Source organism: Loxodonta africana, chromosome 15 (assembly GCF_030014295.1).
Source record: "Loxodonta africana isolate mLoxAfr1 chromosome 15, mLoxAfr1.hap2, whole genome shotgun sequence".
Taxonomy (NCBI): Eukaryota; Metazoa; Chordata; class Mammalia; order Proboscidea; family Elephantidae; genus Loxodonta; species Loxodonta africana.
This window is the reverse complement of record NC_087356.1, coordinates 14,002,359-14,024,588: the sequence shown is the minus strand read 5'-3', so window position 1 is coordinate 14,024,588 and position 22,230 is coordinate 14,002,359. Positions and strand designations below refer to the sequence as shown.

At 45.7% G+C, this 22,230-nt stretch overlaps 1 protein-coding gene across 1 annotated transcript in view; it reads left to right on the top strand.

Moving 5' to 3' along the window:
• Positions 1 to 20,878, top strand: part of EDAR (ectodysplasin A receptor) — a 42,818-nt gene extending 21,940 nt beyond the window's left edge. The window contains exons 5-11 of the mRNA XM_023552651.2: positions 4,728 to 4,814; positions 6,543 to 6,665; positions 6,787 to 6,861; positions 7,355 to 7,427; positions 10,875 to 11,034; positions 12,505 to 12,565; positions 17,994 to 20,878. Coding sequence (XP_023408419.2) covers positions 4,728 to 4,814; positions 6,543 to 6,665; positions 6,787 to 6,861; positions 7,355 to 7,427; positions 10,875 to 11,034; positions 12,505 to 12,565; positions 17,994 to 18,316 — 902 coding nt within the window. The 3' untranslated portion in view covers positions 18,317 to 20,878. The remainder of the gene's footprint in view (positions 1 to 4,727; positions 4,815 to 6,542; positions 6,666 to 6,786; positions 6,862 to 7,354; positions 7,428 to 10,874; positions 11,035 to 12,504; positions 12,566 to 17,993) is intronic.
• Positions 20,879 to 22,230: the final 1,352 nt, after the last annotated feature.

The following is a 22,230-nucleotide window of genomic DNA, read 5'->3' as shown; positions in this document are numbered from 1 at the left end:
TCATTGTGTAATTAGCCTTTGCCAGTGAATGCGAGGACATTTCCTAAGTCTGCGGGCTCTGGAGGCTGTTTTAATAGCCCTCTCTAGACCACAGCCCTGGGTTACTTTTGTCCCCAACCCCTGTCACCCAGGCTCAATCTGCAAGCCCCGGCAGAGAGGAAAAGAAGAGACAAAGATGACAAACATCCACAAGCAGAGCCTACGGTTGTTTTATTTTATTTTTCCTGATGACATATCTTAAACTCCCTCGAGCTCCTTACCAAACATATAGATTAGCTTCTTTTTTCACTGCCCTATTTACTTTTAAAAGAAAATTGGGTTACGCTAAGTTCATGATATCACTTTTTCTCACTTCACCTGATGAAGTCTGATACGCTGCTTCCTAATGTAAACGCAGGGCAAGAAATCCGAAGCCCGCCTTACAGTGCTGGAGTTGTTCAAACGCAATTAAATGGGGTCTTTCAGCAGTAAAAGGCCAAACCTGCATTTCCGAGCCTTTGGGCCGTGTCATGTTGTCTGACCTTGTGAGCACGTGTCTGTGGAGAGACAGGCACCTCTCAGCTGGGCACCCACCTTTCCACCAGCACCTCCCCTAATATTTGCTCTGAGGCCAGGGGAGAAAGCTATGTATAAAAGCAAAATTAATCATGAATTTTGGCCCTGGAGGTGGAGGAACAAAACTAAGCTTCTATTTATCCTCCTGAAAGACAAGGAGACAACTGAAGGCCGGTGGATCCACGGATGGAGAGGAAGCCCAGGAAGACAAAGCGGAAACTGCACATTGTCGCTGTCGTCAGCAAGGCTCCTCCTCCAACCCTTTTATCATGCTGTTACATCCACTCAGGTCCTACATCCTGCTTTACTGCTTCCTGTCCCACAGACTTCGTCCCTTCACTAGGTCAGTCATTGCAGAGAGAAGGGATGAGGCCCCAGGACGTGGGCTCAGGGAGCCTGGGTGTACCAGGTAGCAGAGCCTGGATCTGAGTAGGTCAGTTTTAGGGTCCTCATCTATTCAAAGGGCAGCCCGTGCTAATAAGCACATAGTGAACGACGCCGCAGTTTGCCTCAGTGCCCTGATGTCCCCCAACTTTTAGAGGAAGAGTTAATAAGCAACTGCAATGACCAAACATTGAAAAAAAAAGAGGAAAGAAACTACACAGGAAGCCATGATGATGCAGTTGTCTAGGCGGTACACACTCCAATTTGTAAGGCAACTTCGGATGGCAGAACCAAAAACACCAAACCAGTTGCCATGGAGTCCGACTCAGGGTGACCTCGTGTGTCATGATTTTTCAGAACTGGATTGCCAGGCCTTTCTTCCAAGGCACCTCTGGGTAGACTCGATTTTTTATTAGCAGCCGAGCACAATAACCGTTTGCAGCACCCTAGGATTCCTTGGATGGCAGTAACCAGGCAAAGGGACAAAGGCCAGTAGTTCATGATATGTCTTTGGGCTCCAGATGAGGTCCAGGACATTCTGCAAAACCAAAAAAACCAAACCCATTGCCATCGAGTCGATTCTGACTCATAGTGACTCTATAGGACACAGTAGAACTGCCCCATAGGGTTTCCAAGGAGTGACTGGTGGATTCGAACTGCCGGCCTTTTGGTTAGCAGCTGGAGCTCTTACCTACTGCATTAAAAAATGGGTGGGTTAAAGAGCACGCATCTCTTGCCTCTCAGCAGGCAGATGACGTTTCTCATGCACCAGCCAGCGGTTTCATTTCCTGTTCAACTTGAGCAACAGGCAACCTCCAAGAGACCACAGACAGAAGAGCAGAATTACACCCAGCCGGTCGTTGCTCCCTCACAAGGCCTCCACTCTCTTTTATGAGTGTTGTTGTTGATGTTGGGTGCTGTGGAGTTGATTCTGACACATTAAAAAAAAAAAAAAGCCATTTCTGTCTAGCTGGTTCCAACTCATAGCGACCCTCTAGGAGAGAGTAGAAATGCCCCCATAGGGTTTCCAAGGAGCACCTGGTGGATTTGAACTGCCAACCTTTTGGTTAGCAGCCGCGCAACACTTAACCACTATGCCACCTGGGTTTCCTCTGACTCAAAGTGACCCTATTTTATAGGGTAGAACAGTCCCACAGGGTTTTTTAGGCAGTCATCTTTATGAAAGCCAATCGCCAGGCCTTTCTCCTGCGGTGCCACTAAAAAAAAAAAAAAATTGGGCTAAAACCTTCAGCCTTTCAGTTAACAGCCAAGAGCTTAACCGCTGTGCCACCAGGGCTCCTCTTTCACGAATAGTTCTCTATTTATTTTAAAGGCTGTAAAGATTCCAAAGTTTCTGACCCTGCCCTCCTGTGACCATTCTCTACCTCCTGAGCAAAACGTGTGAATAATTCCTCAGGTATTTCTTTTCCCAGGCAGCCGAGGTCACTGCCCATTCCAGAAGGTCTAAAAGTTTATGTGCTAGATAGCCCCAAACTAGTTGTGTAGACGGCTTTAGAAATACTCACAGAACAGGCATTTGTGTTTCTCCCCAGAATGTTCTTTTAAAGAAAATTTTCCTGTTACAGAAGCTTGTTGCTCAAGAAAGCACGGCAGACATTGGTGAGCTGTAGGGTACAAGCCTCTATGCCTGTACCCCGTGCCTTGGCTGGGCTTGGGAGGACCTGGGTGGACTGACGTTAGGCAGGGCAGTTCTCTAGTCCTCGACTCACAAGCTTCTTTTGTATAATGCAAACCCACTTCCCAAATCACTGTCAAACTGGTAGAGACGAAAGGGAGAGAGAGGGAAACTCATTTATTAACTGTATTTATTAAAGGCCGGCTTAAAAGAAGGTTAGCGGTGAGGATGTTGTCTTTTCTGTAACCAGTTGTCATTGAGTCGATTCCGATTCATGGTGACTCCCTGTGTGTCAGAGTACAACTGCTCCCTAGGGTTTTCAGCAGCTGATTTTTCAGAAGTAGCTTGCCAGGCCTTTCTTCTGCGGTACCTCTGGGTGGACTGGAAGCGCCAACCTTCCAGACAGCCACTGAGCATGTTAACCATGGCACCACCCAGGGACTCCTGTCTTTTCTTTGACAGAATATTTTTGTTTGTTTAAGAGAAGAGTTTCTTAGCAGTTTAACCGATGGCCAAATCAGCTTCCATTTTATCCCTGCTAAGGGAAACCCTGGTGGCGTAGTGGTTAAGTGCTATGGCTGCTAACCAAAGGGTTGGCAGTTTGAATCCACCAGGCGCTCCTTGGAAACTCTATGGGGCAATTCTACTCTGTCCTATACGGCACTGGGTTTGGTTTTAAGTGCTACTTTTTACATAAGCAAGGAGGTTTATGAATCATAGTTTTGAGGAAAGACGAAGGTCATCCCTGCTCTTAAACAATTTGGCCACGATTGTTTTTAAAAGATATCATAGAAAAAAAACCTAGAAGAAAATACATCAAACTATGAACTTTATGCAGTGAGGCTAGGGCTGATTGTGGTCCTTCTTTCTCATATTCTCATTTTTTTCCAAATTTTTAATAATAAGCATATATTATTTTTATAATTGCAACAAAAATATTTAAAATACTACACTGCTCTATGTAGTTGAAATAGTCAATTATTACTTCTTCCTAATAATACTTTTATATACATATACTATCCTCATTTTTGGAGCCCAGTGGCTCAGTGGTTAAGAGCTCAGCCGGTAACCAAAAGGTCGACAGTTCCAATCCACCAGCCGCCCCCTGGAAACCCTATGGGGCAGTTCTACTCTGTCCTCCAGGGTTGCTATGAGTCGGAAACCACTCAACAGCAACAGGTTTGGTTTGTTTGTATTCTTGTTTTCATAGATTAAAACAAAAAACAACAAAAAAGTCCCACTGCTGTCAAGTCAATTCCAACTCGTAGCAACCCTGGAGGACAGAGTAGAACTGCCCTACGGCGTTTCCGAGGCTGTAAATCTTTATGGAAGCAGACTGCCACGTCTTGCTTCCTGCAAAATGGCTGGTAGGTTCAATCTACAGACCTTTTGTTAGCAGCTCAGCACTTTAACCACTGTACCACCAGGGCTCCTTTCTATAGATTACATATATTTTATCTCAGCTCATAGGAAAACTGTATTGGTGAGGCTTGCAAACCCCCATCACCAACAAGAACAATGCCTGTTGTTTGGTGTTACCAGAGTTATTATGTGTCCTTTTGCTTAAAAAGCAATAAATAACCCTTGAAAGGTAAGAATATCCTAAAAAAAAAAAAAAAAACCCATTGTCATCGAGTCGATTCCAACTCATAACAACCCAATAGGACAGAGTAGAACTGCCCCATAGGTTTTCCAAGGAGCGACTGGTGGATTCTAGCTGCCGATGTTTTGGTTAGCAGCCAAGCTCTTAAGCATTGTGCCACCAGAGCTCCCAGAATACTCTAAAAAACCCAAAACCCATTGCCGTCGAGTAAATTCTGACTCATAGGGACCCTATAGGACAGAGTAGAACTGTTCCATAGAGTTTCCAAGGAACACCTGGTAGATTTAAACTGCTGACCCTTTGGTTAGCAGCTGTAGCACTTAGCCACTATGCCACCAGGGTAGTGGTTTCCCAGAATACTCTAGGGATTACTAAACACTCTAGGAAATAAAAACGTCTTCCCTCCCCACCCCCATTCTCTCCAGCACATTTGTAACCTGGAATTCTAGCTCCATTAGCTCAATTGTCACACCTTATTTTCCAGCCTTTAAAACTGGAGCTTCTCCAGCTCACCTTGAGGAATGGAGGGTAAATTTGTTCTCTTTGCAGGTGTGGGAGCCACGTCGGGAGTTTCTGCCAACTTCCCCAGCACCTCTGGCAGTAGCACTCTGTCCCCTTTCCAGCATGCCCATAAAGGTAAGGAAGGTGCTCAGGTATTGATCTTCTGGAGTTAACCGCCAAGAGAAAAGGGGTGGCTGGGTGAAAGCGAACAGGAAGAAAGGAGATAATTTGTAGTAATAATTTTGAAGCTCTTCCCCACCTCAGATCATTTCTCTAATGTGATTTAATGACCTGAGCTGACCCCAGTTGCTGGAAGTTCATCATTATCTCAGACAGGGGTGGAATTGATCGTTCCATGGGTATCCTCATTTCATTAGAATTAGGGAAGCAGGAGCACTGAGTGGTGCTCATTCAGTGAAGGTAAGAAGAGAGAGCCCTTGGCTGCTGACCACAGCAGAATAATCCCCACTGAGTGGGTATAGATGCTCTCAGGGCTTCGCTTTGGCCAGAAATCAACAGCAGTTTACTGCTGGCTTTCCTATCAACCTGCTGACCCTAACACTTTAATGTTCATTTTCAATAACTACATTTAGGGATGGAAATGATAGAGGATAACAGTTTCTCAAATACTCCCCAAATCTAATATTTCCCTCACAGAAGACCTTGAACTAGATCCTCCTTTCCCTTTCGACTGTTTGAGTGGCATCCCATTATTTAAACACCCTTCAGACCTGTGTGCGACAGAGGCTCTGAGCACCTCCTCATGGCCCTCAAAACCTGACCCGGCCTTGTATTCAACAGGGAACATTAAGGCAGGAAACCCTGCTAGGATATATGAATCTCATTTCCACCAGGCCCTGGGGGAAGTAACACACAACACAGAGAATATTAAAGCATCTATATCACCCACACCTGGCATCCACGCTAGGTTACAGATACTCCCCAAATGCGGCCCTCAGGCGGGAGGGTGGGCAGGTGCCAAAACAGTGCCTGCCTTGGCTATCAGCTCTGGGCCTTCTGTTCAGAACTGGGCTGTAGCCTTGGGCAGATGATTCCAGAGAAACTTTAAGTACTTTCACACTTCACTTTCCTGTTTGAGTAATGGGAAGCCTGGATCCGGCTTCCTGAGACTGGGAATCTTGATTGGCTAGTTAACAGAATTGGAACAAGCCTCAGTGCATTTTACACATCAAAGGCAGTTATGAATCAGGGAAATAAGCACACTCCCCTAGGGGTAAGGGACTGTCGTGGTGGGGGTTACAAGCTGAATAGGACAAAACAGGAGGAATAGGTATATGGGCTTTTACACTAACCTTGCCCTGGGATTCTTACTATTCTTATGTTGACATAGGTCCAATCAAAAAATAAAAATCTCTGGTCCTAGGAGTTGATCTTTGTACCCTGACTATCACTTGGAAATGCCCAAACTTAGACTGAACTGCCTGCAGGACACCGTTTTTTGTGGGTCTCTTTCTTTCTCCATAGGCCACCTTGTCCCCAGCTCCCCGAGTCAATTGAATTACAGTGTTCCCAGACAAGTGTGTACAAGCCACATTGGAGAAAAGCAAGAGAAGCTAATTGGTACAACTGATCTGGTGGCCAAAATGAAATTAGGAAGCAAACCAGTTTAATTAAGAGCTTCCAGTTTTTTAATTTAGCCAAATTTTGGGGCTCAATTCTCAGACTAAGTCAACATTTCAGATTCCAAGAGTCTCTTGGAAGCATCCTGACAGCAGGGTCATTGCCTGCAGGGGACCATGGTCTTCAAGGAGAGAGCACATTGCCCAGTTGGGGGATACTCACTGCCTGCAGAGACTGTTGAGCCCTAGGTCATTGCCTTCTTCTCTCTCCTGACTCCAGCAGACCTCTCAGGCCAAGGACACCTGGCCACAGCCCTGATCATTGCCATGTCCACCATCTTCATCATGGCCATCGCCATTGTCCTCATTATCATGTTCTACATCATGAAGACGAAGCCTGCCCAAGGTGACTGCCCCTTCTCTCCAAAGCTCCTGTGCCCACCCCTACCTCTCCCTCTTGGAAAGCTTCATCAACTTACCCCAGCAGGTAAACTTTGCTAATCACATTCTTCTATTTCTCCCACCAGCCTGCTGTACCAGCCACTCAGTGAAGAGCGTAGAAGCCCAAGTGAGCAAGGAAGAGGAGAAAAAAGAGACACAAGGTCAGCAAACCCTGCCTTGTGCCTTTGCTTCCACAAAAGGACACGAGGGAGATTACACATTCCTCTTATCACTACCCCCAACAGCCTGACCTCCTAATTGCTCCTGTCACTTAGTACAGAGGCCACAGGAAGAGGTGTTCGTAGCACCCACATTTTACTTAATCCCTGTTGTTTTTGTTGTTGTTAGGTGCCATCGAGTCAGTTCTGACTTATAGTGACCATATGGTGCAGAGTCGAACTGCCCCATAGGGTTTCCAAGGAGTGGCTGGTGGATTTGAACTGCCAACGTTTTGGTTAGTGGCCGAGCTGTAAACCACTGCACCACTAGGGCTTCACTTAATCCTTAGCATGTAATTAAAAGGGTGGTGTCATTTAAGGGGATTTAGTCATCAGACAAAAGTAAAAGAGGAGCTAAGCCAGGGGAGGTCAAGCTCAGAGACATAGAACTAATTTAACTCATTGTTTCCCCCAAAATCTTCCCATTTACCTGCAGACAATGTAGTGATTTTCTCTGAGAAGGATGAGTTTGAGAAGCTGACACCAACTCCAGCAAAGACTACCAAGAGGTAAGGTCAAGCAAGTAGCAGTCCTGGGCACAATAGGGCTGTGGATGGGTGTGCCAGGTTATTGAGCAGTAGAGCGACTGGCTTGCTGGGATAGTGCTAGAGAAGGACATGGTGACCAGGGCCACGCTGGTGGCTGGAGGGCTGTTCAATGACAGCTGATCCATCTGGGCCTGGTCAATGCTGGTCTTCATGTCATCCATCAACCAGCAGGCACCAGGCTGGTGTTGAGAGCAGGTGGCTAACATATGCCTGCTACTCCGGGGTCAGGGCCTCATCCTCTGTTTTGCTGGTGCCATATGTTCTCAGCCCTTCTTCTTAACATCTTCCTTCCATGTGCAGATCCCAAAGCTTACCATATGCCCTGTTCTTCTCTAGATTGTGAAAGAAAGCCGACGACATGTGCCACCTGGGGTTAATAATGCTGCTGTTAACCCTAAATACTCATATATATCAGCACTATTAACATCACTATTAACATAGTAATATCACTATTGCTAGTAGTGATGTTACTATGACAACAGTAATAATAATGAGAAGGATGCCTGACACGTAAAAAACTAAAACCAAATCCATTGCCATCGAGTCCCTTCCGACTCATAGCAACCCTATTGGACACAGTAGAACTGCCCCATGGGGTTTCCAAGGAGTGGCGGGTGGATTTGAACTACCAGCTTTCTGGTTAGCAGCCCAAGCTCTTAACCACTGCACCCAACACATACTAGGTGCTTATTACATGCCTGGCACTGTGCTAAATGTGTAAATGCATTGTCTCACCGCAGCCCCGTGAGTCAGGTATCGTTATCATTCCCATTCATAGATGAGAAAACCGAGGTTTAGAAGTTAAGTTACTTCTCTAAAGCCACACAGCTGGTGAGTGGCAGGCTGGGGTCCAAATCCAGGTAGTCTGCCTCCAGAGCTGCGTTCCACAGGCTCCTGATGAACAACCAACACTAGGTATAATAAGGCCTCTTAAGGCAAAAGTTTCACATATAAAATTGGGGGTGGGGGGAGTGAATCACACCCCAGATAAATCTGGGATGAAGGGAATTAACATTTTATTCTCCTCCTTGGATATTCACTTGGACTTCACACTATTAAGGAGCCCTGGTGGTGCAGTGGTTAAAGCAATTGACTGCAAACCGAAAGGTCCACAGTTCGAAACCACCAGTGACTCCATGGGAGAGAAATGTGGCAGTCTGCTGCCATAGAGATTTACAGCCTTGGAAACCTTATGGGATCGCTATGAGTTGGAATTGACTCGATAGCAGTGGGTAATGGCTAGGTTCCATAAACCAATCCCCTGGTTATCTATTCCAAGCAAGGCAGTGTGTGCAGCCCTCCCTGCCAGGCCTCCTCCCTGACCCCTGGCCCCATGATCTTCCTGCTCTACCGTGAGTAAACTTCTACAAAGCCTTTCATATTTAGGAACAATAACAGCTCCAGACTTGGGCGTTTATAAAGCACATCCGATCATATTATTTCACTTGGAAAACCCCAGCATCTCGCAAGAGTCCTCACACAAGAAAGCAAACTTAAGTCATGAAACCTTTGCATACTAGGAAAGAAAAGCAGAATGTGTCTGTGAAATTGGTCATCCCTTAGAGAGAGGTTATTTAAAAGGTATTCCAATTGATCATTTCTCAAAACCTCCAGGAATTTGTGGTCCAAGTAACTCTGGCAGGTGTGTGCCAAGTTTGAGGTGCTATTCCTGGGGCTGAGTCCAGGCCCTGGGGCTGTAATGTGTGGATTTGGCTCTTATGCACTGCCTCATTGGAAACAGAATTGGCCCTCCAGCTTCCAATCCATCCATAATCCCATTTGTTTCAGACTCTTTCCCTGTCTTCTTCTGGTCTTTCTTATTCCCAATAGTAGAAAAAGAAGAACAGTCAGGCAGGGAACATGTCCTGTGGATTGAGTTTCACCTAATGACTGAGGAAAATTTTTGTTGGTGGTGTTGGGTGCCATCAAGTTGATTCCGACTCGTTGTGACCCCACATGACAGAGTAGAACTGCCACGGAGGGTTTCTTAGGCCCTAAATCTATTACTGAAATAGATCATCAGATCTTTTCTCCCACAGAGTGGATGGAAGGTTCCAACTGCTGACCTTTCAGTGAGCGGCTGAGCTCTTAACCATTGTGCCACCAGGGCTCCTGGAGGAAAAATTGGGGGACCTTAATTGGAAAAAAAAAGAAAACGTATTTAATACACAACTTCTAAGCAAAAATTAAAACTTGAAAATTGTACTTTAAAAACAACAAGGCACTGCGATCCATCCCCTAATGAGTGATTTCCAATCTTGGGAGAAAGGATCCGGGGACGGGAGACAGCCAACTGTGTGCCGTGGTGGCTTCATTACTTGCCTCTTTGGTGTGCAGACAGTGGACAGGCAAGCTGACTCCCTTTGAGGCTCTGAGATCACATCAGGACATGGGTTTCACCAGTGGGGCATCATCCATTGTTTCTCTTCTTTTTATCATCCTGTCTGTAGAGTTGTATTTGAGTACTTATTACTGTAACCCAGTGACTACTAACAAATATAATCATTCAAAAAGAGTCTTCAGCCAAACCACAGGAAACAAGCGGGATGCTTATAAAAAGAATGTTGTTTTTAATATATTTGGAATGATTTTAATGAGCTGTGGAAAACATTTTCTTAACTTTTTTTTATTTCTTGAGAGTTTAAGGTCCAATTCGCTTGTGCTTAAGGCTGTCTTGCTAACTAGTGTGGAGCTCAGCAGTCGGCCCTCATACGAAGGGAGCCCTTAGTTTTGGCACATTGGATTGCCCTTCCCGCTTTTGGGGAATTCCCTGAAGCCCTGGGTCTGAGCCCCTGTTCCCATGATGTGCACATTTCAGCCAGATCACCCCCACTAGCCAAGAGAGAAGGCTTCCCATGCTCACAGCTCTCAACTCCCTGGTTCCTCAGTTCCATTCAGCTTTGTTTTCCATTATGTCTTAGAGCTTGCAGGAATTCAGAGCCATTCACATAAACACGAAGACACAAAGTAGAATGTGGTGCTTATTCGGATTAAATATAGAAATCTGTAGCATATTCAAGAAGCATTTACGGGGCATCCACCCTGGGTTAGGCTTTGCTGAAGAGATGGAAAGATGACAAGATGCAGTCCCTGCCCCATGGGCAGCCCCAAGCCCCTGAAGGACTGCTGACCCTCTCCCCCGACCCCCACAGCAGCCTTTACCATTCCTTTGGCTACATGCGTAGGCATCACTGTATTGTAGTTGCTGGTTTGGAAGAAAGCAAAGAGCAGGCATGAGTCTTTCTCATCTTGTGTCCCCAGCACCAGCTGACGAGGTGCTCAGTAAAAGGTTGATGAACAAGTGATTGTGTCCCTCTTAGCTACACCTTGGCCATAAAGGTAATCATGGAAAGAACTTTACAGGGCTGCCCTTCCCAGACACCACTAACGTCGCTCTCATCTCTCCAGTGAGAACGATGCATCATCTGAGAACGAGCAGCTGCTGAGCCGGAGCATGGACAGTGATGAGGAACCCGCCACTGACAAGCAGGGCTCCCCCGAGCTGTGCCTGTTATCATTAGTTCACCTGACGAGAGAGAAGTCTTCCACCAACAACAAATCAACTGGGGTGAGGATCTGGCACGCACACACCATTTTTCTACTAATACTCACGATTTATTGGCGTGGGAAAATAACACACTGCCTTGCCAGGAGAGATTTGCCTGATTTATGGCCAAAGGACGAGACATTTCTTATTTAATAAGCTTATCTGTGAAACAATATGTTTCTCCAACAAGTCTGTGATATGAAACCTGCATAGAGTGACAGGTTTAAAGCATGATGTTAAAAATAGGAAAATTTTTATTTTCTTATCATATAGCTTTATTGGAGAAAATGAGAAATAATAATAAACAAAGAGAAGAAAATCAAAATCACTTGGAATGCCACAGGACAGAAAGAACCTTTGTAAATATACGGGCAAATATCCAACCAGATAATTTCCTACACAACACACACATATATATATATTCCCATTGCTGTCAAGTTGATTCTGACTTATAGCAACCCTATAGGACAGAGTAGAACTTCCCCACAGGGTTTCCAAGGATCAGCTGGTGGATTCGAACTGCCCGTCTTTTGGTTAGCAGCCTGAGCTCTTAACCACTGCACCACTGGAGTGCTCTCTCTCTCTCTCTCTCTATATATATATACATTTACACATATATATAGTTTGTGTGTGTACATTTTTAATATAAAAATAGGATCACATATAAAAATTGTCCACATTGTTTTATTACCTAAGATAGGCCATCTTGAAATGTTGTGGCATGAGTGCTGTGGACAAAATGTTAACAAAGCCCTTTTCCAGGCTACATTTGGTTGACTTTGTCACTCTGGTAACCTAATAAAAGTTAGCTTGTCAACTATGTTGCTAGGCAACCTTGCTCACGGTAAAAATGGCCCCCGATTGGTAGACTAGATCTAGCCTGGAATCTTGTTGAAGATGCCAATAGCTTGGGCATCCCTGAGAACGGTGACTCTGTAACTGTGCTGTCACTTGTAGGGACCTTGGAGCCTATGCAGGTGTTATGAGAGATACTGGCCCCTGTCCTGCATGGGACTTTTAAGCCAGGGCCACTTCTGTGCGTGTACACCATGGCCTCACCTCCTTGCACCGACCAGTATCACCTGGGAAGAAGCTTCTGCGCAGCTATCGGGGCTACTGCATGAGCTGCTGCAAGGATTCTCTGCTCCCCTGCTGGAAAACTCCCAACAGACACCCTTCTAAATAGACGGGTGCCTAGAGTGGTCTCTCATTGTCTGGAGAGTCTGAATGTCCAGTTGAGCCTAAGGAGACCCCCCTGGTGGGCGTTGAAGGTGCTTCGTTAGGTAATCTGAAGAAAAGGCTCTCTCCCTCTGAATTATGGATGAGGTTTCCATACCAGGACTTGGTATGTTTCTGGTTGAACATCTCCTAGGCATCAGGGAAAAGCACCTATTTGCCAGTACTCAGATGGGCTGTTTGGTTTTTTGTTACCTTTTTTTTTCCCCCCTTTCTGAAGATTAACATTCTTTTAACATTTCTTTTTTTCCACAGATACAAAGTCGAAGGAAAAAGATATTGGATGTGTATGCCAATGTGTGTGGAGTAGTAGAAGGTAAGCATGAAGGAACCATCAAGGGAGACACTTCACTTAACATAAGGTTATTACCCAATATTAAGTTATGGGCAGGAATATTCTAAAGAACCTTCACCTGGCTGTCAACAGTGAAATGAGAGTTTGACAGAAAGATCCTGAAGTTTCTGTGAAGGGAACTGAGTGAAATCTCCCACAGACTTTTTACATCCCTTATCAGGAATGGCTGGTTGCTACAACTCCAGGTGTGGAAAAGAGCTGAAGTAGCCAAGCTATTTTAACACATTTCCCCCAGCATTTCCCACAACACTTCCCTCACAGGGTCAACAGACAAAGTACTGCCCCAATGTAGGACCCAACTGGAGTGACCCATGGAGTCAGGACTCACAGGTACACTAGAGAATGAGACGTGAATGGAGCCACGTGTACCTTGCATGCCCTCCCAGATTTCCAGCTCTACATCAGTATTACCATCTTTGAAAATAGTTGTTAACCAGTAAATTACCAAATAAGTAGCAGTCGTGCCCCCTTCCGTCTAGCAGTTTATAATATGTAATGGCCTTGTAGAACCTCTCGGCTCCCTCCCAAAGATGCCATCCTAAGCAAACAAAGCTGAGCTTTGTTTCATGATGACTAGAGTTTTGGAATGGGCAGTCAAGGGGCATCAGGACTAGGAGAAGTCCAAATTTCAACCTGAAATCATAATCCACACTTTCAATTTCTTCCACATCTAGTCTCTAAATTTTCTTCTTATTCACCCAGAAAATTAAAAAAAAAAACAAAAAACTTCAAAGAGCAAGCATCGGTCCCTGTATGGAAGGCAACCAGCCAATGGCAGCACCTCTACAAGGCCTTGCTTTTGTTTATAAATGCCTTCCGTGGCTCTAGACACTTCGCCTGTGTTTTCTCATCTTCATCTCTACACGTGGAACACATTTAGAGTTTATTAAAAAAAAAAAAAAAACTTTCCAGCCTAAAAGTAAATGAAAACTGAGAGTTAAACGCTGAGCTGGCCAAGCAGCACGGGTAATTTTGTAACTGGTCAGAGGTGCAAAAAAGCCCCCACAGGGCTGCTCAAGGTGCAGTTGTTCAGTGTAGCTGACAGGCCATTCACGGGACTCGGCCCCACACAGTCCTGTGGGCGTGCTCAGTGCCGTCAGCCACAGGCAGTACGGTCAGCACTTCTTCAGACATCGCTCTGGTACCAGTGAGAAGTCTTCTAAGATTACAGAACTTTTCAGAAAGTTTGAAACAAAAAATGCAATTCTCTGAAAATAAAGTCCCCATTTTTTTGTAATAAATCATTTTTTTATGTTTGATTTTTTTTTTTTTTTTAATGAATGACTTCTGTGGTGACAAAGTAAAGCTGCCTCCTAGTAGAGCTGGGAGAGAAATAAGTGGTCAGAATCAGGTCCCCATCAGAACTCAGGCTCCCTGCAGCAGTGGGTGTAGGGTAGAGCCAGCAGGAGCCCCTCTGGGAACAGCCATGACCAGACCAACCCACAGCCCAGGGAGGCAGAATTTAAGTTCTGTCTAGGCTTCAATAGCGCAGTCCCAAAAGACCTCTCACTTGAAAATGGCACAGTATGGAACCACGGTGCCTCCTGTCCTTTTCAGATGGTTTAGAAAGAAATGTGTTGGCAGGATCTTCAAGCTCTGGGATGAGCTGGGCTACGTCATTCATCCTGAGAGCTCAAAGACCTTGACGATTGTGGTCAAGGGAGGCTTTTCCATACTGTGCGGTTCCTCATCCATAATGACGATCCAGCAAAGAACAGACGGTGAAAAATGAACAAACAAAAACCAGAATGTGGGTTTCGGAGTCAAACTAATCTGGGTTTAAACCCCAGATGGCGCTACCACTTGTGTGACCATAATATTTTCTCAGCTTCTACCTCAGTTGATTATGAAGGTTCTGGTAAAGAACCAAGTCAGACGCCTCTGAGTTGCTCAGCAGAATACCCAGCACCTCTATGTCCATAGTCAGCGATAGCAGTGGCGACAGTACTGCAGAGAGTAGTAGCCACAGCAGAGGCAGGCCAAACTTTCCACTCCAGGCAAAACTGCGTTAGACGTGGAAGAGGGGGAAGAAGCCAAATAGACCAAGAATTGATATTGCTGTCTGCCCCTTGCTAGCTGTGTGACCTTAAATCATTCAACTGCACTGAGCCTCAGTTTCTTCATCTGAAAAAACAAATGCTGCTGCTTACCATCATCTATCACGCTATGAAAACTGAGTAAGAAGATGGACGTAAGCGCTTGGCGCCTAATAGGTGGCCAGCTCTCCAGGTGTCCATTCCTTCCTCGATGGCTTCTCCCAGTGATTCTCCTCTGGTTGTGCCAGGGTTGGATCACGCCAGAGTCAGTGGGCAGGAATTCCTGCCAACCCTGTGTACAGATATAAGCACGTTAGGGCTGTGGTCAGGTCAGGGTCAGAGCTGCCAGGGAGGCACCATGGGAGCATGACAGGTTTGGCAGGCATTGGTGGGGGGGCCTGGCTCCAGCTGCTCCAGGCCATGTCCCTGCTGGTACCCCCTGCACTGGCACCCACTGCTGAGCTGAGGGTTTGTTTGCAGAAAGCTCCACACTCATCACTGAGCATGGAGGACTTTCCCCTCCAGGCTGGGCTGGGCTGGTCTCCCTGGCACTCCTCCTGGGGACTCTCCCATGTTTAGATTGGGCAACAGGAGTGAAGCCACTTCACCGAGTGAGCTGAGTGCCAACACATGGAGCCTCAGGGCAATCTTGCTGGTTGGGTGCTCCGTGGGCCAAAACCAACTATGACTACAGAGTTCTGGGGTCCCAAAACTCCTTGTGACTACCTGTAGAGATGTGGCATCTCTCCAGAGATATACCTGGCCCTGGGCAGCCTGTCTGGTCCAGCCTGGCATGACCAGAGGCTGTCAGCTGCCCAGTGAAGAATGGCCTGAGGCTTGCATTCTGTCACCCAGAGAACCCTTCTCTGTTCCCAAGGATGTCTTGGCTTGAAGAGCCCACACACCTGGGATGGTGCTTTTCAATTTAATTGTAGGAACCCCACAGGAAAGTGAGCGTGGAGAATCTGAAGCTTTGTCCATTCAGCCACCCTCTTGCATCCCCAGGGGCGTGGGTCTTACAGTTCCACTGTGATGCTGACACACAGCTGAGAATGTTAGACCAGCAATTTCCAGCACTGGATGAACTTTAGAATCACCTGGGGAGTCTCAAAGGTATCTCTGCCTGCCCAGGGCACCTGACCTGCCCCAGGACACTGATTTAACAGTCTGGGGTGAAGTCTAGGTTTCCATGTATTTTCTAATTAATCTTTTTATCTTAAGACAATTGTAGATTCACATGCAATGGTAAGAGATACTGCAGAGAGAGCCTGTACAACCTTTACCTAGCTTCCCCAAAGGTAACATCCTACAAACTCTAGTACAATATCACTGCCAGATATTGACATGGATACAGTCAAGATACAGGACGTTCCATCACCACGTGGACCCCTCAGGTTGCCCTTTTATATTCGTACGTGCCAACCCATTCTCCATTTCTGTCAACTACTAATCTGTTCTCTATTTCTATAATTTTGTTATTTCAAGAATGTTATTTAAATGGAAGTGTATGATATGTAACCTTTGGGGATTGACTTTTTTTTCACTTGGCATAATTCTCTGGAGATTCAGCCAGAGAATTCTTGGGTGTACCAATAGTTTGTTCCTTTTCATTGCTGAGTAGTATTCCACAGTATAGTTTGTTTAACCTTTTGCCTATTAAAGGACACTGAGGTTGTTTCCAGTTTGGGGCTATCATGAATAAAGCCGCACTGAATATTCTTGGACAGCACGACATAGTTGTGCTTTTCAGTTCTAAAATTTCCATTTGGTTCTTTCTTTGCTGGGGCTAGCTTTTCATTTGTGTCAACACACGGTAATTGCTCATTGAAGCTTTTCTATGATGCTGCTTTAAAATCTTTGTCATATGATTGTGACTTCTCTGTCATCTCAGTGTTGGCATCTATTGATGGCCTTTGCTCAGTTTGAGGTCCTCCTGGTTCCATGATTTTTTACTAAAACATAGACATTTTCATATTGCCTCATGAGACTCTGAATCTTATTTAAGATTTTAACTGGCTTTCTTTCACACTGCTCTGATAAAGGAAGGAGGGGTACCACCTTTTTACTGCCAGGTAGAGGTAGAAACCCAGGTTCCCAATCAGCTCCATTGACACCTGAGGCAGTGGTTCCTTGTTACTTCTGGGGAGGGGTGGGAGTTTGGGTTCCCCATGTGGTCACCACTGACACCACAGTGGGGTGGTATCATTGCTGCTGGGTCTGGTGAAAGTCTTTACTCTCCACTCGGCCCAGGGTAGGGGAGGTGTAGCATGTTACCGCTGGGCATGGCTGGAAGTCAGGCTGTCCACGTGGTCTCCATGACACTTCAGGTCCTATTACTGGCTGTGGGGGATGAAAGCCCCGGCTTTCTACATGGCCACTTGTCAAGAGCCCTTTACTACAACTTCATGCAGTTCAAAGTCTAGGCTCCCTACTCAGCCTTTGCTGGCGGGGCTGGGGTGAGGCCATGGTTTTTTTTCTGTGGTATTTGTCTGAAATAGATTATTTATTGTCTAAAAGTTTTTGTCTTACCAGGCTGCCCCTTTTCTGGTTGTTTGGCTGGAAAGAGCAAGCTTTTGTTGGGGCTCTTTTGTCTCTGCTAATTGGTGTTTCTGAGTTGCTGGCTCCTTCAGCTCCAAGTCTGGGATACACGAGGCAAAAGAAAGCCCAGGGAACGCACCACCATGGCCTTCCTTGGGTCCCAAGGTTCCTAGCAGGCGTGCTTTCTCTCCACCTTTGAAGATCTTATGTTTATCTCATGCGTGTCCTGGATTTTTAATTGTACTTAGTGGAAGAAATAGGGAAAAGTACATCTACTCCAAGTTCCTAGTGGCAGAATTGCATCAGCGTTACTTTAAATGCTCCAGAAGTGAGTGTAACGTACAGTGAGGGTTGAGAACCGATAGACCATTAAGTTGGCAGTCACTTGGCTCAGATGACCCAAACTTCGGGCTGTCATTCAGAACACCCTCCGTAAAGGTGACTACTCTCTCCTAAAATTCCTCCTCAGCCCCAGCCTCATGTGAAGCAGGGGTTATCCAACCAAGGGTAGCCTGAACTAAAGAATTTGGAGACTGCTAAAATGGTCTTTAGGTGATTACTATAACAGTCAAGCTCATGCTTATTTTTGGAGGGAGGGCATGTTAGTATTGGGATTGGGGCACATGGGGAGGCTTCTCGTGTGGCTGGCACCGTTCTGGGCACTGTTCGCCGTAAGCTATGCATTTGTTGCATTTAGTTCTCTGAATCTGTATTTTATTTTATAATATAAATTTTTTTTTTAACTATTTTTAATGGTGCTGAGCTTCTGTTAGCTGTCATTGGTGACGTCTGACCGTGGCCCTTGCTCTCCATAGGTCTCAGCCCCACAGAACTGCCATTTGATTGCCTCGAGAAGACCAGCCGAATGCTCAGCTCCACATACAACTCCGAGAAGGCCGTGGTGAAGACATGGCGCCACCTTGCCGAGAGCTTTGGACTGAAGCGGGATGAGATCGGGGGCATGACGGACGGCATGCAGCTCTTTGACCGCATCAGCACGGCAGGTTACAGCATCCCAGAGCTGCTCACAAAACTCGTGCAAATCGAGCGGCTGGATGCAGTGGAGTCCCTGTGTGCAGACATACTGGAGTGGGCTGGGGTCATGTCCCCTGCCCCCCAGCCATCCCCTACATCCTGAGGGGTGTGACTGTGAACTGTCCTTCCTTGGGATGAGCCAAGAGACCTAACCGAGGGCTCTGGAGCTGTGAGTGGTGCCAGCAAACTGCCAAGAATCCAGGCTTTTTCCAATATGTCACCAGGGTCTACCTTAGGCTGTTCCAAGGAGCAAAAGGAAAGGAGGCCTATTTTCCCATCCCACTGAAGATAAAGGGTTCAAGCTGGGATACTCCCAGCTACTCACCAGACAGGATGAGTATTTATTCATCTAGCCAGCCACTGATTCGTTCTACAGACAGTGCTTAGTGGTACCCAAATGAACCAAACAGTGTGGGGGTGACAAAGGTGAAGAATCTGGCCCCTGCCATTGAGGAGTTTACAATCTCGTGAGCGACATAAGACATGTCTACAAACTGTATGAGCGGATGCTAAGAAAACATAATAGAAGGTTTAAGAGAAGGAGATGGCTTCCTCACTGGGACAATGAAGGAGGGCTTCCACGTGGATAAAGAAGAGTAGCTGGAAAGTTTTGGCAAATGGCTACAAAATGCAGACTCCCCCCAGCTCCTCCCACCCCGAGTGTTGTTTCACATTCAGTACAAGTCTGTTGAGATCCTACATGGTTTCACTGGGATAACTTTAACTGTCCTTGAGGTCATTCATATTTCCCATGGCCCTCATAGCCAGTAATGGAAGAGCTCACCCTATGGCCTGTTTTTTGTCATAGGTCTGCAAGGCACATGTTTGTCCATCAAGTAGATCTGTGTGGTAGTTGATTTCATTTACCCTGTGAGTCCTAGACCTGGTGGCTGAATGAATTGCTTTCCCTACTCCTTATTAGTCAGATTTGACTTTTGAGGGGGCAGCAATACTCAAAGACATGAGCAGTTTAAATTACAATGTGCCAGGCTATCTTTTTGCTTCAAGCAAAAATACGTGTTAAACTTTGCTTAGGAAGGGAAAGGACAACTTCCTAGGGGTCCAGCCACGCATCATTCTAGATTTCCAAACTTACGGCTGAGCCTCATGTCATGCGAGTGTCTGACTCCAGATCTGTCGAGCCAGTTGTGGAAAGTGGAGCCTGCAGTGAAGACAGCCCTGGGCTTGGAGTCCAGAGACCCAGGTTCTCAGTGTGCCAGCTTGGGTGTCGGTTTTTCTTCTCCAAACAAGACGTTTGGATTGACCAGGCTCTAGGGTCCTCCCACCTGTGCCTCAGTTGTGATTTTATAATCAGAGAGAAGGGTCAGGTGAGCAAAAAGGAAGTGGCATGCAGAAAATGCAAGGTTTTTGAAGCACTCCATGGAGGTGAAAGTAGCGTGAGCTGTCAAGTAAAATGGGAAGAAAAGCAGGAAAGCTCAGATTCAGAGTTTTCACAGTAATGGTGATTATGTGACATAACATTTAGAGATAAAGTGAACAAACTGACATCGTTCTTGGCAGATTCTTTATTTCACCAGTAATTGCCAAGAGCTGGGGAGTAAGAGCAGGGATCACACCAGTGGGTGAATTTAGAGTTCACTGCTGAGGTCTTCTAGTGACAGGTTTGACTGCCGTTATTCTTAAATTAAAACAAATTCTTTGACTTATAAAGTGATATTTTTAAATTACAAGTCACACGATTGAGTACATGCTGGGGTGGGGGGAGAAATCAGTCATGTGTTTAAAGCCAACAAGCAATTTTCCACCAACATACGTAGAACACGCTGTGATAGGATCATAAGGAGGCTCTGAGGAGCCCTGGTGGAACAGTGGTAGAAGCACTTGGCTACTAACCAAAAGATGGCAGTTCAAACCCACGAGCCGCTTCACAGGAGAAAGATGTGGCAGTCTGCTTCCATAAAGATTTACAGCCCTGGAAACCCTACGGGGTCACTATAAATCAGAACCAACTCGACAGTGGTGGCTATGTAGAACATTCTGTGATAGGATCATAATTAGGTTCTGAATATTTAGTATCATCGTTGACTGTGTCTGTTTGCTGCTGTTTTTCAGAACCTATCTGGTAGATTCTAAAAGCTAACCACTCCACGGCAAAACTTAACCATCCTTTTAACTCCTCTTTGAAGTCCTTTTCCCCCTGCTTTGACTTAATGTTGAATGTCTCTCCCTTAATAAGACCACAAATGTCATGTGTGGTGAGCCTACCATTCTGGGTTAACAGCTAGCACCTGCCTTAGAGCAATGTTTTCAGTGAAGGAGGAGGAGAGCTGTTCTCCAGACCGGGTGGTTTGCCTACTTTCACTCTATTAGTATTCTGGGGCCAGGGGCCAGCAGGCAGCAGACCATGTTTCATTAACTCTCAAACTGCCATTTAGGGAGCCAGTCATATTGTTACACATTCCTTTGCCCTTTACTTATTTAGAAATAAATCCAGGAAGGGTTTGCTCTGATGGAGCTGTAACCTACATTACGGAATTCAGAATTGGTGTGGCCATCAAAATGATGAGCCTGACCAAGGCTGGGACTCTACCTGCCGTTGTGTGGGGACAGCCATTGTTTTGCTATATTTAAACATATTTAGAAAACACCTCCAGGCTAGGTCTGTGGCCCTTAACCAGTGAAGTCTTAATTGTCAATATTTTTGCCGAATTCTGTATATATAACTTATTATATTTTACAATCTCAATAAACAAACTAATTAAAAGAATATTTAAAGATTGCTGTAATGTGAGCTCTTTTGGAAACTGGAATGGGTGAGTGGGGACAATCTGATTGCTCTATTTCGTCGTTATTACACTGTGTACTCTGACTCTGAGACTATAGGATTGGGGCCAGCCAGGTAAGAATTCCCTAAAAGGTCACGTCCTGGGCCATTCATTCAGCAGAGGCAAGTATTCCAACGAGATCATATAAAGACCACCTGGAACATTGCTTTCTGAGTTGCCATCATTAGTTTATAACGCATTGCATTACTTAGCTACTGCCATGTAACAAACCATCCCAAAATGCATCGGCTTAAAAGAACAATCACTTATTATCATAGCTCAGGGTCAGTAGGGGTCAGCTGAGCTAGACCGGGCTCAGTTGATCTCAACTGAGCTTGGTCATGCATTGTGTCTCAGCTGCTGGAACACCTTCCCTGGGGCAGCTCCACTCCATCGCCGGTCATCCTCCTAAAGCTAGTGATCTAGCCCAGCCACGTCCTCATTACGGCCATGGCAGAAGCACAAAAGAGAGTTGAAACACAAAGTTTCTTAAGACTTAGGCTCAGAACTGGCACACCCACACTTCTAGCTCTTTCTATTGGCCAAAGCAAATCCATCACACGGTTGAATCCAGAATCAAGCAAAGGAAAACAGACTTCACCTGTTTGTGTGAGCCAAATGGCCAAGGGCACGGCATGGGTGTAGAAAACGGTAAAACCCAGGTTAGATCATGCAAACTTCCACAGGCATATCAGTTTCCTATTGCTACTGTAACAAATTACCATGAAATTAATGGCTTACAACAATGTAAATGTATTAATTTACAGCTCTGAAGTTCAGAAATCTAAAATGGACGGCATGGCTGCATTCCTTTAGAAGGCTTTAGAAAAGAATCTATTTGTTTGCCTTTTCCAGCTTCTAGAGGTTGCCCACGTTGCTTGGTTCATGGCCCTCTTGTGTCTTCCAAGCCAGCAGTCACATCACTCCCACCTCGCGTCCATCATCACATTCCCTTCTCAGAGCCTCCTGCTTCCGTCTTTCCTTTCATCAGACCCTTGTAATTACACTGGCCCACCCAGGTAAAAGGATAATCTTCCCATCTCAAGGTCCTTAACTTAATCACATCTGCAAAGTCCCTTTCGCCTTGTGAAGTAATGTATTTCGAGGATCTAGGGATTAAGACATGGACACCTTTGGGGAGGGGGGCATTAGTATGCCTACCACAACAGGTGTAAATGGTTGTGAAATATAACACAGTAACAACTTCAGGAGCAACACTGTCAAATTGCAC